Raw genomic sequence first — 16173 nt, 5'->3', positions numbered from 1 at the left:
GAGGTGGTTTTTGCTAGTGCTACAACTCAACTTACATCCTGCAGTTATGGTAGAAAAGCATTACTGTGGACCAATTCCAAATTTTAAAAACTATAACTTTGGGGGTTTTTCTCTTTTAAAAGTGTATCAGAAAAACAAAAACAAAGGAGGCAGGTTCAGCAGTTAAAAGCAAAACATAAAAACATCTGCCACACACAGCAAAATCCTGCTGGAATTTAAAAAACAAAACAATAACAAGCAGGCATTAGGAGAAAATGGAGACAACTGTGCTTTGTGAGGCAAGACATTCCATCATCTGAATGCTTCCATGAAGTGGCACTCTCTTTTTCACTCTCTTTCAATTTCACAGTGGAATCATGGCTTGAGATTATGGTAGTTGTAGTTCTGGAAGACACCACATGACAGACGCCTGATAGATTATTTACTTTTGCCCTTTTCAGTCACCTACAAGGGTAAAGTGTGGCACTTTTATGTAACAGCAAGGATCTTCAGTTACCTTGCAGTGTCAAAACATTTTCTGTGGTTGATGTCACTGGGGCTAGTTTTTATTCACCTTGTGACTTCTCTGAGGCCTCTCTTGTTTAACTTGATCACAACTAATTTCTAAAGAGTTAACCCATGTTTTTAAAAAACCCCTAAAGCTATTTGTATGTGAGTAAGCCCAGAAGTCACCTACTGATTTATGGCTCCCCCATGAATTTCATGTAGTTTTCTTAGGCAAACTTAGGCAAGGAATATGCAGAGGTGGCTCCTCTGAAATACAGCTTTCAGCATCTGGTGTAACTTGATGGTCCCTAATCTAAGTACTAACCAGGTCTGAAGTATCAGATGGGATCTGATCTTTTCTCTAGTTACTACAGTCTAGTGTCAGTGGCTTAATTTTTTCCCCTGAGCCATTCACAGATGGAAGTAATGACACCTGTTCACATTTCAAACAGGTGTCATTTAGACCAGGCTTCCTTACTGCCTTGAAGAATTCCTCAAAGTCACTGAGGACACCTGGTGTTTGGTCAGTTGCAAACTGGTCTGAACTATTCTTTTGGCAATCTGGTGGCCACGTTAGTGGGTTTTTCTTCTCTTTCAGATGAGAGTCATGGTAGCCCTCACCTGTAGTTATCCCGGCTAAGAATGAAAGATTCAGACTTTGTTGTTAACAAAGCATGGAGTGTCTCCACAACAATTGGGGGGGGGAGTAGGATATAAATGCAATAACAACAACTACAATAATAATGTGACTTAATTACATAGCTTGGCTCTTATTATATTCTTATAATGTCTAATCCATACAGTAGATTTTTGCAGTAGGCACACTTGTTGAGAGATTTTCAGCATGTCCATCAGTTATATCAGCTTTTTTGCCATGGGAATTTTGCAAGCATTGGTGTGTGTTTTGGAAATGTTGTAAGATCTTTCTTTTTAGGATGGCTGCTGGATGCAGGGATTAGGCTGGTAGAGGATTCTGTTTTCCAGAAATTCTCAAGGAGATGGCTTGGATTTAAGTTAAACCTTAAGGATGTTTTCTATTTTATTATAGGGAAGTCATAGGCACTGGATTTTTAAAATCTTCTTCTTCTGACTGATCTGTTTGACACTTCCCCCTCCCCCCAAAAAACTCACCTTTTTCGAGGCACAGAAGGGAAGGATGCCTGTCCAAAATCCTAAAGAGATATGCCAGTCATCATAGAGAGTGCTGAAATAGAGAAATTATGGCCTGTTACAGACAGCCAAAATAAAACTGCTTCGAGTCACTTTGGAGTTATGGTATTTCAATGATACATGCGTCCTAAGAGTCCAAAGGCCGCACCAAAGCCACGCTCCACTCCTAAGGCTGGAATGCAGCTTTGGTGAAGCTTCCAGACTCTTAGGACTCATGCATCATTGAAATACCATACCTCCAAAGTGACTCGAAGCAGCTTTATTTTGGCTGTCTGTAACAGGCCAATCTAATTCAGTATAAAACAGACTTCTGTTCATTGTTTTTTGCTTTTGTTTTACTTCCTCACCAGTTTTCCAGAAACATTAAGTAATCAGAGTTGCTTAGATCTTTGGGATGAAACAGGTAGCATTAAGAGCCACCACCATCCTGTGACAATATTCAGTATCAAGTAACAAATGAAAATAATGTTTACTTTAATTCTTGATAGTGGCAGAATAGAAATTACTATAGTACATAGGAAAATATATTGATAAATATACATCATAATCCCATATACATCTACTCAAAAACAGTATAGGATTGCAGATATTTTAAATATCTTTTACCACCTTGTTAATGAAAATCCCATTTCTCCATGCACTCTTTGTAAAATATTTCTGGAGAAATGTTATTTTAGTTCTTATGCTACAAAGTTTAGAGTCTAAATTATAGAATCTTAAGTTTTAGATGATCTAGAAAATAATGTAATGATCAGTGGACCCATTAGTAAAAATTATAGCAGGCTTGACTTCCATAAAGCATTGTTACTATTTCAGTTTAAAGTGGTTTATCCTGAAAGTTCATTTCCAAACTGTTTGTTGAAGTTCAATTTGTTGCTTTAACATTTCATTAAATGCCATGTGCTAGTCAGTGGAAAGCATTCGTTGCTGAAAATAATATTTGAGGTTAATTAGAAAGCTGGTCATAAATTGATTTTGATTCTGTTTCTGATAGGATTTTTAATGCTTGATAATGCCATTTACTGTATATCCCAACTTTTACCTATTAAAATCTGCTCACTGTGACTTTGAGTTGGCTTTGGTTTGATACACTAGTAGAGAGTAAATTCCAAAATTCTTCTTTATCAATCAATAGTAAAATGGCTCATCTATTAATTGAGCCCTCTGTTTGAATGAGATGCATTCTGGTACTAATGTTCATGAAATGATGTATTCTCATTTGATAAAATAGAAATTATTATTATGAAAGCAAAAACAAAATTGAAACACTTGGGAAGCTTCTATGGTATATCCTGTTGGACCCACTTGGCAAAACATTTGCTTTTAAATCATTCTTACCCTTCATTGTCATCATTTTAGGAGACACATTGCTCTACTTTTAATTAAAAAGGAGATCTTTCACTAGGATGCCTTTCTGTAGTCGAAATTAAAATATAATATAGTTTCAAGTAATTGCATATGGTTGCTTCTAAGAGGTATTTCGTACTTGCAGTAGCACCACAGAATAACCATCATATTTTGGAAAGTTTGCTGTATTTTACTGCATGGCCAACACAGCTACCCCTGGATCTTCATATGGTTGTATGCCTCATTGCACATACTACTACTGCAGAGAGATAGGCACAGAGGCACAAGAGCTGCCTAGTAGTACATCAGACTATTTGTCCAGCTAGCCTGCCCTTGTCTGCTGACAGATAGCAGCTACACCCAAAGATCTCAGAAAGAGACCCTTCATCATCTGCCCATCTCCTGATCCTTTTCTATACAAACACCTGGGATTGAATATTGGGCCTTAGGATGGAAGTTTATGCTTTATCACTGAGGTGGATAGTCACTCTTTTCCCATGTGAACTGAAAGCAGAAATTCAGATGATTATGGAATAAGACAGGATTGCAGAGGATAAATAATAAAGTAAAGCTTGCAGGCTTCTTGGCTTCCAAAAGTGCAACCAAGAGCACTACAATAATTCTCATCCTGCATAATCCATGTACTCACATAATTCTGGTTGATGTACAAATTCACAAGGCATATATAATCAAGCAAAAGGACAGTCACATGGAAGGAATGACAAGCCATTACTGCATGATATATTTTAATATCATTCCCATGAAGGTTTTGACATGCTGTTCTCACACAGCTAAAAATGCAACCTACATTTAAGTTCTAGCTGCATTTAGCATATTTCTCTTCCCACACAATTCATCATGGAAAGTACAGTGCAGTCTATGCCAAAGACTCTGATCAAATACAGTGGGCCTGGCACATCGGTGGGCTAGCGATCTGCAGACTGGAGCAACTGCAACTCACATGTTATTCAGTGGTGGTGTGTGGACATGGATGCACTGACACAGATGTCCACACTTTTTCCCATCCACAGGGGTCCCCCAGAACAAAACCCTTGTGGACAGAAAGGGTCCACTGTATTGCTAAATTCAGCCCATCCTGTATTTACCTATATGGCATCTACTTGGGTAGCCCAAGATGTGACTTTTTGGACAACATGGCAGTTGATTGAAAGAAATTGGTAGCTGATTTTGGTAGTAGCTGGTTTAATAAAGACTGTGTATTCATAGCCAAGAGGGCAGCAGCTGTGGCCTGCTGGGATTAAGGGACACCACTATATTGGTTGTGGCTGCATTTGTTTATTATGACTGGCAAATTTGCCCAACATTATTCAGCGTAGTTTCCACTATAGGATTGGCATTAGAAATATACACAGTGCAGGCTTTTCTAGTAGAGACTGGTGATTATATTAGCTGCCTGACGTCCTCCCATCTTTAGCAAATTTTTCTGTTACCTAGAGGTACAAGTGAGTGGGAAGCCATTTAGATAATTTCTGAGGATGAAAAATTTGCTTTTTTAGAAAATACTTTTCAGAACATTCTTGCCAACATGGCCATTGGTCAAATGGCTGGGAAGTTTCTGTGAGTCCAAAAAAGAAACTATTCCAAATCCACGTGTTCATTATGCATCTTTGCAGATTCATTATAAAAGAAACAGTCATGCTAGCTTGTTACACCATGAAAACAAAAGGAGAGAGAGAAGGAATCTAGCAGCACCTTTAAGACTGATTTATTTCAGCATGAACTTTCATGGATTTCAGTTGATTTCCTCAGATGCACTGATGGAGTTAATATTAATGCCACAGAAATATTGCAGTTACATGGATGTGTGTGTGTGGCATCAGTATGATTGGATATAGATTGATGCAAATTGCGACCTTGACCACAATTTTTGCTAGTAAATGATGAGCTGCATCTCAGCAGCATGTTGGCCATGTACTATTTATATGGAAGTTAATAATTAGTTTTGTGATTCAGCTATTTTAAGGCCATTGAGTTAATGGCTCTGAACAATTGCATTTCCCATGCCCTTGGGATTAATCTTTTTCTTTTTCTTTTTGGATTTGCTCCTTTTTTAAAAAAATATCTCAACCAATTTATGTTTTGAGTTGGTTCATTCAGATATGTTTTCTCTTTTGTATGTTCTCTGTTTGTAAACTAAATGGGGTGCAGGAGAGGTTGGTAATGAACTCTGAAATTAATCATCTCCACAATCTGAAGCTGATGCCAGAAGCTGTTTTTCCCCCTTTTCCTTCCATCCTTCATCACTGCATGCCCAATACACTTTCCCAGATGCTTCACATTTGCTAACTTTTGCATATGAAACCACAAAGCTTACCCATATTTCTTAATTTATTATGCAATTTCTTCAGTGACTACAAATCTGTTCTGCTTCCATGTGAAATCTTTGAAATCAATATAGATTCGACATTACACTTCAGCACTGGAATTTGCATATTAAATATGCAATGGAACTATTATTGTTTCATGTTTGCTTTGGAAGGCTTTCTCCTGCTCTTCCTACACTGATCTCATCCTCCCAGTACTGCATTACATGTGCTTGTGTGATCCTTGTGTGTAGTAATCTCCATGTGGGTTTCAGGGTCTTTCATGGGTTTGCTTTCCATGCTAGGACCTGTTAATTTGTAAAGTAGTTTATAGTAAAGAGAGAACTTAAGCTCTGCTGTGAATGTGAATGCAAAATTAATCATGCCTGGATCTACCGCGGTGCAGAGTTAAGCCACTTGATCTTTATTTAATATTATTAAAATAGTTGAAAACAAGAGCTTTAATCTCAAAATGGCTTTGCCGATGTTTGTAGCCATCACCAAAGTCTCCTCAACTACATACATCTGAACAACAGTAGCAAATGACATCCCACCATTTGATGAATTAAATTCCTAAATAAGTGCTAGATAAAGCACTTATTGTTGGAAGCTCATTCCCTTCCTTTGCTGACAAAGAAAAACAGTATTCAGACTTGTAGGGATAGAAGATATTGGCTCAAAAGATTATTTTTATGTGGCTATGACTGACTACCAGTAACTCCAGTTCAGTAAAAAAAAAAAAATACTTAGCTGGGACTCTGACAGGATGTGACAAAAGACTGATCTGGCAGCTTTCCTGCCAAACCTGCTGTCAGTTGCTTCTGGATTCAGTTAATTTGCTTAAGAAGATGACTGTACATAAACCAGGTTTGCTTCCACATTAGCTATTTTCTCTGGAATTACATAGCCCTTCTTTGTTAAACCTGTCAATAGCACCCCGAATGTTATCTTGCCAATATTCCAATGTGTATGTGTACTCCACAGTTATATCAGTTTCATATCGCTTTAATTGTCATGGTGCCATCCTAAGAAATCCTGAGATTAGAAGGTACTAAGGGACCCTGAGAAGTAGACAGGTCTCAGGTCACCTTGGAAAAAGTAGTTAAAGAGGCTGGACTCAAGCTCCCTGACAGAGAATCCTATGTATCTCAGTAAACTACAGATTTCAAGATTCTGTAGGATGGAGCAGGACAGTTAAAATGGAAGGAAACCTTGTAGTGTGGACAAGGAGTGCTTTTAAGGCCATCTTTACCTGTAATTAATCATCTCTCATTGCAGTTGGTTTCCAGTGAACAAAGATGAAAAGGATTAGGATTAAAACTCTTTTAAGTATCTCTTGAATAGTTTAAGTGTCTCTTGAATAGTTAATTTCCCTGTTACTAATTTTTTTAACGTAATAAAAGAAAACCTGTACTTGAAAGTCATCATGGTTTTTCTGAGGGTATATAAAAACTGATCTGGGGCAATTAAGAGTGGCTTTTTACAGGAAAAGTAAGATGCTATTTGCTGACCAACTCATTGAATAACGAGGTCAGACACAGAGAACTGAGTTGTAAAATGGGCAACTTTATTAAAACTCAACCTATTTAATTTTATTTCTTTGAGAACTGCAAGCCCAGGGGGGAGAACCCTGTGTAGGAACAGCTGGTGGATGGTCTGCTCCAAGACCAGTTCTCCAGCTTCCAAAGGGCAAAAACACCAGAGCCCCAAGGGCAATCCATAATTTGGGTTGCTCCCCGGCTGGCCCTCATCCAGAAGGCCAACTCAAGACTCCCCCACTTAATTCTCAAGACTTAAGTGAGGGTCTAAATCTCAGGCCAGCCCCAAGGCAAGTCTCTTTCCCTTTGTGTTTAGTCTCAAGACGTAAACCTCAGTTCCAAAGACCCACCTTCACCCTTTAGGAAGGTGCCGAGGTGTTCACCGAAACGTCTCTCTCCCCCCACCTATGCCATGAAGCCTATTTATGACCACACCCTAAGCCAATTGTCCAATTCCCCAATTAACAGTGTAGGGTAGACAAAAAACCCTTGGAAAAACAAGGGCAAAAATTCCTACCCAGCCCCAAAGTGACCAGAATGAATCTCACACGGTTGTTGAGGTGGGAGGGTGGGCCAGCGATCAAGGCATGTGACAGGGAGATCAGGCAGGAGAGCCTCAAGCAGGCTAAGCCCTGCCCACTCCCTGCTAACAGCCACAGAAGCACACCAGTTTTATTTAAAATTATGGTCTCTCCAATGAGAGGCCAGCAAAGCCTTCTCCCAGGATCAATAGGTCGGGAGAAGTATTATCACTACTCTTGCACTCGTAGTCATCTCGAAGCAGTAAAATGGACTAAACTTACAAGGAGAACACTTCCTGAACATTTCTGGAAACACTTTCATTCTAAGCAAATGTTCTAGCAGTATCTTGGACATAGACTAAAAAAAGACATTGCTGAATAAAATACTGTTACAATAATACTGGCCTGAAGCATCCGTTTTAATTCAGCTTCTCATTGACTTTTGAGAAACAATGCCTTAGTAGTTCTTAAGGGATCTAATGTGGAAGCAACATAGGTTGAAGTATGAATGTTTCTTTCACCTACTTTAAAAAAAAATAATTGGCCTTCTGTTTCTTTCATGTTTTCCATAATAATGATTTTGAAAATGTTCAATGTTTTTATGAAACTCCTAATTTCTCACAATGGCTTCTAGTTCTTTAGATGGAAAGAAAAACAATATGGCATTTAAATTATACAACTTTTTTTTCTTACTCCCTTTCTTTACTTTTGGGAACATTCAAAATTAAATGATCTAATCTGCCCTAAATGAATTTATGAAATTTTGTTGAAATTAATATGAAGCTGATTATGCATATTAAAATACATCATATATCTGTTTTATTCAAGCCAACCATAATTGTTTTATGGAGTCTTTCAGCTGGCTTTAGGTGCAAACAATCACCTAGACAGCTGTCACACTCTGAAAGGAATTCTAAGGTGGGCTCCTTCTAGGCTGTTAGATATCACTACCATCAGCATGAGACTTTGAGAAATTAATTGGTCTGTTCCCAATGGAGTAAGAATAGTCTCCATTGTTGTACTGAGTTGTCCACCCCTTCTTCTCTAGAAAGATCCCAAGGTTAGCATGGGCTGACTAGTTGCAATGTAGTATTGGCCAAGAGGTAGTACACTGGTATTGCCAGTGGATGGTAAAGTCAGAGGTAAGTGCCTTCAAGAAGATAAGGATATCTTTCTTTATTGCCCATTATCTGCTTCTCTTCTTCTCTCCTTCCCAGTATCCGCACCCTGCAGAATTTTCTTCTTCTGGCCCATTTTCAATCCTTTGTGCCTTCCTTTTTGTCCCTGTGTTGGTTCCTGCCCAGTTTGGACAAGAAACACTGCTGATGCCTTCACTTAGAACACACACATGCTATTTTTAATGAAATATTGAAGAGTTCACTGATATTTCATTAAAGGCACAACAGTTTAGAAACCCTTTTTCAACCCTTTCATTAGATGGGGACAGATAAATAATAAATACATAGACAAGAGAACAGTAGCTAAGTACTTGATATATGGAAAAGGCTACAGAAATGATAAATTACAATGCAAGCATTATGGTGCATGGTGTTTGACTTATTCATTACCATTATAATATGAGCAGATAGTGCAAACTGATCATTACTTTTAATTAATAATTGCATTTGTGATTTCTTTATTCTTTTTTCCAATGGGCAACCCACGATAAACAAGCATCTCTATTTTCAATCCTGTTTTCTATTTCCTTTTGCAGCCTTTTGATCAAGGAAGGGTTCACAAAGTCTTCCGCACGCTATACAGCAAACTTCATGCCCTTAATAAACTCTCCTCTAAAGCTGCTAACGTCTGATACCTGGAATTTCTAACCAAGATAACTCCCTCTGATTTTTCTAAAGTTCTGCTATGTCAGTTGCCTTTCTTACTGGATGACTTGGAAGCTTTCTGCTAGTAATTTGGATGTAATTTGCTAATTGCTGTTCTGTAGCCCTTCCTGTTAAAGCACAAGAGGAACCAACCGTACTGCCAAGTTAAAATGATTTACAGTGTTTAGGACAGCCAAAGTAGCAGTAGGCAGGACATGCAAGGCCTTTGTCCACTAAACTGAGTGTTAAATGCATTCTCAACTAAAATATGATAATTTGGGTAGATTTAAAATATTCTTGAGAGTGTCAGCAAGATTTTCAGGTTGCAGTTTTTAAAAAGGGAAATTATGCTACTTAAAACTGACCACAACCCACTTGGTAATTTTAGTTCATTATAAATCTAGAAGCTTTAAGATAGCATGTCAGGGGTTTTTTTAAAGAAAAAAAATCTGCACAACGGCAACCAAGTGTTCTTCATTGCTTCTTTGTGTTTATTTACAATAATAAAAAATCTATTCAGGTTTAGTTAACAGTGAATAGAACTTCATAATTGCATGTGACTTTTAATTATCTTTGGATGCAGAATTAAAAATAATATTTGTCAGCTCTGTGCTAAATTTTGACAGGGACTGAAGTGACAGGGAGTTGAACATTGTTTAATAGCTTGCAGAGTGTGCATCTTTAGCTTCTTCTTGTGTGTTCTCTCTAATTGATGTTGCTTTTAACTCACAGGCTGGTCTCCCTCCCTAACCCCTTTATTAATGAGTGGTGGTCCTGCCCCCCTGGGTGGCAGGCCCACCCTTCTTCACCAAGCTGCTGCCCAGGGAAATGTCACTTTATTGTCAATGCTGCTTAATGAAGAAGGTCTGGACATTAACGAATCCTGTGAAGATGGCTATTCTGCCTTGTATTCTGCTGCTATGAATGGACATACAGGTATGACTTTTGTCAGAGCTGTTATTTCGTTTGCTGTTCAACTGTTGTAGTTAATGCAACCGTACATGTGTCTACTCTGATGCAAGTCCAGTAGGTCTTACCCCAGGTAAGCAAATAGAGTCGGTCCCCACATCCACTTTTTTCCCTTTTGTGGATTTGATGATGTGCAGATTTGATGAATATGTTCTCTCTAGGGATCTCTAGGTCCTCTAGTACTGGAAGTTGACCATCGAGTCAGGCTGGAGGATTCCTAGAAAAGTGTCCTCTCAGTTAAAAATAAAAAAGAGCATTTACTGTGTTTTATATATGTATTTGCTGCCCAACAAGTGAATAAAGAGACCAGACACAAGAAATGGGTTTCAAAAGGGCCACTTTATTAAGTTACCTATTTAATATTTCTTGGAAGAGCTGCAACTAAAAGGGGAGTAACCTAGTGTGGGAACAGCTGCAGCAGGTGGTCCTTTCCATAGACCTCTTCTGCAGCTTCTCCAGGTGATGATACATTGGGTTAATTCTTGGCCAGCCCGCATCAGGAAAGCCAACCTGAAAGTCCTTCCCCTAAGACTTAAAGAGAGGCTTTATCCTTCAGGCCAGCCTCAAAGTAGGCCCTTTTCACCATCTCCCCAGACCAAAAGAGGTGGTTCTGGTGACCTCCCTTCCACCTAAATGGTGACCTAGGTGCTCACCATACTCAAAATGTCTCCCCTGCCCCCAATTATCTGCCAGATGACAACCTATTTAGACACCATGCCAAGCCGATTGCCCAAGTCTGACTGCAAAAGTATGGGGTAGGCAAAAATCCATGGAAAAGGGAAAAAAGAAACTTCATGCTGTGACAGTGATGGGAGGGTGGGTCAAATGCTAAATCCAAAGAGGCATAGCCAGGGGCGGCAACACAGTGAAGCACCTTGGCTCTGCCCCTAACTTGCCAGCAGTGTCTCAAGAGATACTGTTTACATTTAAATCCTGGTCTCATGATCACTGGAGGCCAGCAAACTACACCTCCTTCCCCAATGGCTCTGCTAGGAGGAATTTGCATTATATTTGTGATTCTTCCTCTTTTGTGTGTGTGGGGGCTGTGTATATGGGGCATGGCAACAGTACAAAAAAGTACAAAACTAGTTTGCAATCAACTCAGCAGTCAAAGCGTACAGGAGAGGTAGAGCGGCAGGATCTTATACTTACATACATATGTGTGTATATAAGCATAAGGATATATGCATAATATATGCGTGTGTGTGTGTGTGTGTGTGTGTAATAAAGTATATAAAGTGTGCTTATACCACCTTTGAGACTCAGAGAAAGAAGTTTGCAGCATAAGCTTTCATAGAGTCAATCTATTTTCCACACTGTAGTGATCGTTTCAGTACCTAATTTATGCTAGTGAGCAGTAGTACTTACAATTAAATGCAGTCTCAGTTCTCTGGTCAAAGCTTACATTCACTGGATGGCCTCAGGCAAGCCACTGCCTCTTTATGTTTTTGTTGTTGTGTGCCTTCAAGTCATTTCCAAGTTATGGCAACCCTAAGGTAAACCTTTAAATGGGGGTTTCTTGATTTGTTCAGAGGAGGTTTGCCATTGGATTCTCTTGAGGCTTGGAGAGTGTGACTTGCTCAAGGTCATATAGTGGGTTTACATGGTCAGGCTGGGAATCAAACCCTGGTCTCCAAAGTCATAGTCCAACACTTCCATGCTGGCTCTCTGCATAGCTGGATTTGTGGTAAAATAGAGCTGCTGCTCTGTTCTGCAACTAAGGAGGACAGGGAAAACCTCACCTATCGTGTGAAAAATTACCTGCCCAGTGCCTAAGCGTGCAGCACTGTTGTTGCTTTTAGGTCCTCAGATATCTGCATAGAAACATGGGGGCAATGTGTTACTTACTACTAGCAGAGCTAGTAAGCCTTGTGCAAATGGGTGTGTCTCACACAGTTCTCATTTGGGTTAGAAGTAGCCACAGTTCTCATTCAAAATCCAGTGAAGATGATCAGCACTGAACAGAAGGAGCTGAAAAAGAAGTTTGAGAAAGGCAATGCCTGAAAGGGAAGCTATAATGAGAACATGAAGAGAGCTCAGCTATATCAGGCTGATAGTCTACATAGTTCCGCAGCATCCTGCTTCTTTCAATATATAATGGTGTGACAGCTGGTGATTTCAACATAAGCACCTTGGATAGCTTGGTTTTAAAGACTTGCTTCACTCCTGACATAGGGCTCGTACACACGCTGCCAGGAAGCACCATCATAAGGGCTGCGATGGTGGCGATAGTAGGGCTCGGGAGCACGCACCAACCACACGTTCCCGAGCCCTATGACATTAGGCGCGCATCCATAACGTGTGGAAGCCCGAACGCTCACATGCTTGTGGGAAGAAGAGTCGTCAGAGGGCTGCATCACAGCCCTTATGATGGCGCAAAAAAGGAGCCGCTCTAGGTGGCTCCTTTTTTGCTGTGCAGCATTGCTGTCCTGTTTGGTTGCTGCCGCAACACTGCGCAGCAAGAAGGGGCAGTGTTTTGCCGCCCATCTGTCCAGGGCCTTAAAATCTGCTAGCTACTGCTGCAGTAAGATGCTTATGGGGACCTTTCAGACCAGATAGGAAAGCAAGCTCCTTTTCATGTCGTTGCTTCCACTAGCTGGTGTTTAGAGACTTTCAGGCTTGGGAGCCAGAGTTTACATTTGGCCATTACAGATAGAATGCTTCTGACAGATTCTGTATTAACTATTTAATCACCCTTTTACCTTTTATAATTTGTGAGTTATAATTTTATATTTCTTTTCTGAGCCACCTTGAATCCCAAACTGAGAAAAAGGCAGGATTTAAAATAACTACTACTATTACTCTTACTACTACTACTACTACTTGTTCTTCTTCTTCCTCCTCCTCCTCTTCCTCCTACTCCTACTTCTATTTGTGTGATACCTTTTTAAAGCTGCCTAAGTTAGTGGCCATCACTTTGCAGCAAATTTCATAAATCAGAAAATCTTTCTGGTGCACATATTTTCTGAGCAATGGTAATTGTCTCATGAAGACTGAAGTTGTGTACATATTCTCCTGGGAATAAATTTCATTAATCTCTTTCCCCAGAGAAAGTAGTACCATGGACCCTTGGTATCCTTTGGGGTTGGTTCCAGGAAACCCAGTGGATACCAAAATCTATGGATGCTCAAGCCCCGTTATATAGAGTTGCATAGTAAAATGGTGTCCCTGTATAAAATAGCAAAATCAAGGTTTGCTCTGGGATTTTAAAAAATATTTTCAAACCATGTACGGTTGAGTCCATGCATGCAGAATCCATGGATCTAGAGGACTGACTGTAGGAGCAGCAGCAACACTTCAGATTATCCCACTGGACTTTTCCATCCTTCCTTCCCAGTCAAGGCATGGGATGAAAACCTTTTATGCACAGATTTTATCGCACACCTCCATGACCAAACTGGAAGCATCCTGTATCCTATCATGGCATCCTGTACCTGATCCAGACCTCTCTGGCACTTTTTGAAAGAACAGGATTTTCCTGTTCTTTGTAAAGTACAAAAGAAGCCTGGACCAGGTATGAGTTGCCATTATCAGGTACGGGATGCCTCCAGCCTTGGCACAGAGGCATGCAATAAAATCTGTGCATAAAAGTTTTCATCCCGTGCTTAGGTAAGGGAGGAAGGATGGAAAAGGCCAATGGGATGATCTCCATTGCCATTTCATTCATAGCCTACATTTCCTCCCAATATTCAGAGCCTAAGGAACTGCACTATGAAAGATTTCCATAAAAAAATGTGGTTATCTGTTCATACTGTCTGGAATCCTGTTTTCAGTATAGTTAATTAGGGTCCAAAACATTGCAGAAATAATCCAGTTTGTGATTGCTTTAACTGCCCTGGTTCAATGCTAAGTCATCTTGGGAATTGTAGTTTATTGTGGCACTAGAGCTTTGTGACAGAGAAGGCTAAATGTCTCACAAAACTACAGTTCCCAGAATTCCCTAGCATTGAGTTAGGGCAGTTAAAGCAGTCTCAAACTGGATGATTGCTGCAGTGTGTTTTGGACTGAGGTGGTTAAGCCAGGATTCAAGATTTAACTAAATATATTTAACTAAGTGTCTTCTCCTGGCCCAGGCCATACCCCACCTTGAAAACATTATTTACCCATGCTCTTATCACTGGCAGAATGGATCTTCTTTTCCCCTGTACAGCTGATGCCCAGTAAAATAGGTGGAGAGAAGAGTACTTGTTAACTCCCCTCAAGTCAACCTGGACTCATAGCGACTCTGTAGATGAGACATCTCCAAGACCTCATGTTCTCTACTGCTCTGTTCAAGTCCCACAATCTCAGGCCTGTGGCCTCTTGGACTGTATGTAATCATCTGGCATGTAGTGTCCCTCTCTACATCTCCTAGTTACAGTAATGGAAATAATGTCATAATCACAATTCACAAGTAGTGAATCTGAATACAAAACAGTTATCTAGATTTACTCATCTGTAACTGTTTCATATTCAGTATTGTTACTTAGTCACAATTTTGACATTGTTGCCATAATTATACTAGTAACTCCTTCATCAATCTAATTTACTAGGCATCAGCTGAATGGGGAGAGATGCATTTTACATTTCACGCTGGGCCAGAAGTTATTTGGGCTGCATCTGGACTGCAAAATAATGCACTTTGACAGCACTTCAACTGCCATGGCTGAATGCTACAGAATTTTGGGATGTATAGTTTTGTGAGATATGCACCCTTCTCTGTCAGAGAGCTTTGATGCCACAGTAAACTACAATTCCCAGAATTCCATAACATTGAGCTATGCAGTGTGGATGCAGTCTATCTATTCTGGGTTAACTAAGGATATTTAAGTAAGTAGCTGATACAGAATTCTGGCCATTCAATTTTTATTTAATTGTTAGCAGTCTGCTGAGGTGTTATAGTCATACGATATCATGATACAGTACTTTGCCTTTGTTAGTTGTGTGTTTTCTAAGAAATGTGATTTGGTCTTCAGGCTTTTATTTCCCATTTTTTTATAAGTCTGCTTTTATGTTTCCCAATTTATAGATTGTGTAAGATTGCTGCTGACTTCAAAAGCACAAGTTGATCCTGTTGATAAAAATGGCTTTACACCCTTGTGTTCAGCAGTTGCTCAGGGACACTGCAAGTAAGTAATGTGTCAAGTATCCCCTTCCCATGAATAACCGTGTATTGCTTAGGTATTATAATTCGGGGTGTATCAACAGTGAGAGTAAATTTATGCAGTCAAAAAACTCTTCTTGCTTATAATATTCATTACTGTGGTGTTTTCTGTTTGAAGGAGAGGACAAATTTGTTTTTGTAAGCATGCTAGTGTTTTTGTAACTATATTACAGATAAACTATATCTTTAAAAGTTACAGTTTTCATATATGGCCACAGGGTCAATCTCTAGTTTGTACAAACCTCCGGGTATGCATTTCAGGTTCTACGGTTGTTGTTGTTGTTTAATTTAGATTTTGTTTAGACAATTTTTTCCATGTCTGATTTTTCTCAAATGCATTTCTCCACTGCACCTTTGAACTGATTTATGGTCCAGTTTTTACTGAAATCCTTATCTGGGGTTTCTTTGAGCTCACAAATTAGGATTAAATGGAAAGCATGTGCTGCAACTGGCAGCTGGTGGGGAGAGCTGCAGTCATGGATATTTTTGTCTTTGATCCTTCAAAAATGGCCTATCGGCAAAAAGCCTCCTTAGTTGGAGTGTAATATGTCAAAGAACAAGGATGTTTCACTTAACAGAGTGCCTGAGGAAATGGCATGAAAGCAGGGAGAACTTTTTTGTAGGACTTCAGTTTTGACTAACAGAAGGAACACTTGAGAATTTTGAGATACTGTTTGGTTTCTGGTGAAAATATTATATGCATACTGTATATTATGTAGGTACTATATTCTACCATGTTCAGAGTGTGCTTCTGTGCAAGGAAATGAGACTCTGAATACTATATGAATACTATCATCCACCATGCTTGGGTTGTGTTTTTTGTACAATGTAATGAGGTTATATCAGTAACTA

The 16173-nt window shown here is 39.5% G+C and overlaps 1 protein-coding gene across 5 annotated transcripts in view; it reads left to right on the top strand.

Moving 5' to 3' along the window:
- The window catches only part of CTTNBP2 (cortactin binding protein 2), a 126063-nt gene that overhangs the window by 63115 nt on the left and 46775 nt on the right, over positions 1-16173 (top strand). For all 5 annotated transcript variants that reach the window (XR_006103979.1, XM_042467196.1, XM_042467199.1 and 2 more), the window contains 2 exons: positions 9942-10145; positions 15187-15286. Coding sequence is in view for 4 of the 5 variants with exons in the window: in XM_042467196.1 (XP_042323130.1) it covers positions 9942-10145; positions 15187-15286 (304 nt within the window). In the remaining variant the exon portion in view is untranslated. The remainder of the gene's footprint in view (positions 1-9941; positions 10146-15186; positions 15287-16173) is intronic.

This window comes from Sceloporus undulatus, chromosome 5, assembly GCF_019175285.1.
Source record: "Sceloporus undulatus isolate JIND9_A2432 ecotype Alabama chromosome 5, SceUnd_v1.1, whole genome shotgun sequence".
Taxonomy (NCBI): domain Eukaryota; kingdom Metazoa; phylum Chordata; class Lepidosauria; order Squamata; family Phrynosomatidae; genus Sceloporus; species Sceloporus undulatus.
This window is presented reverse-complemented; position numbering and strand designations above follow the sequence as displayed.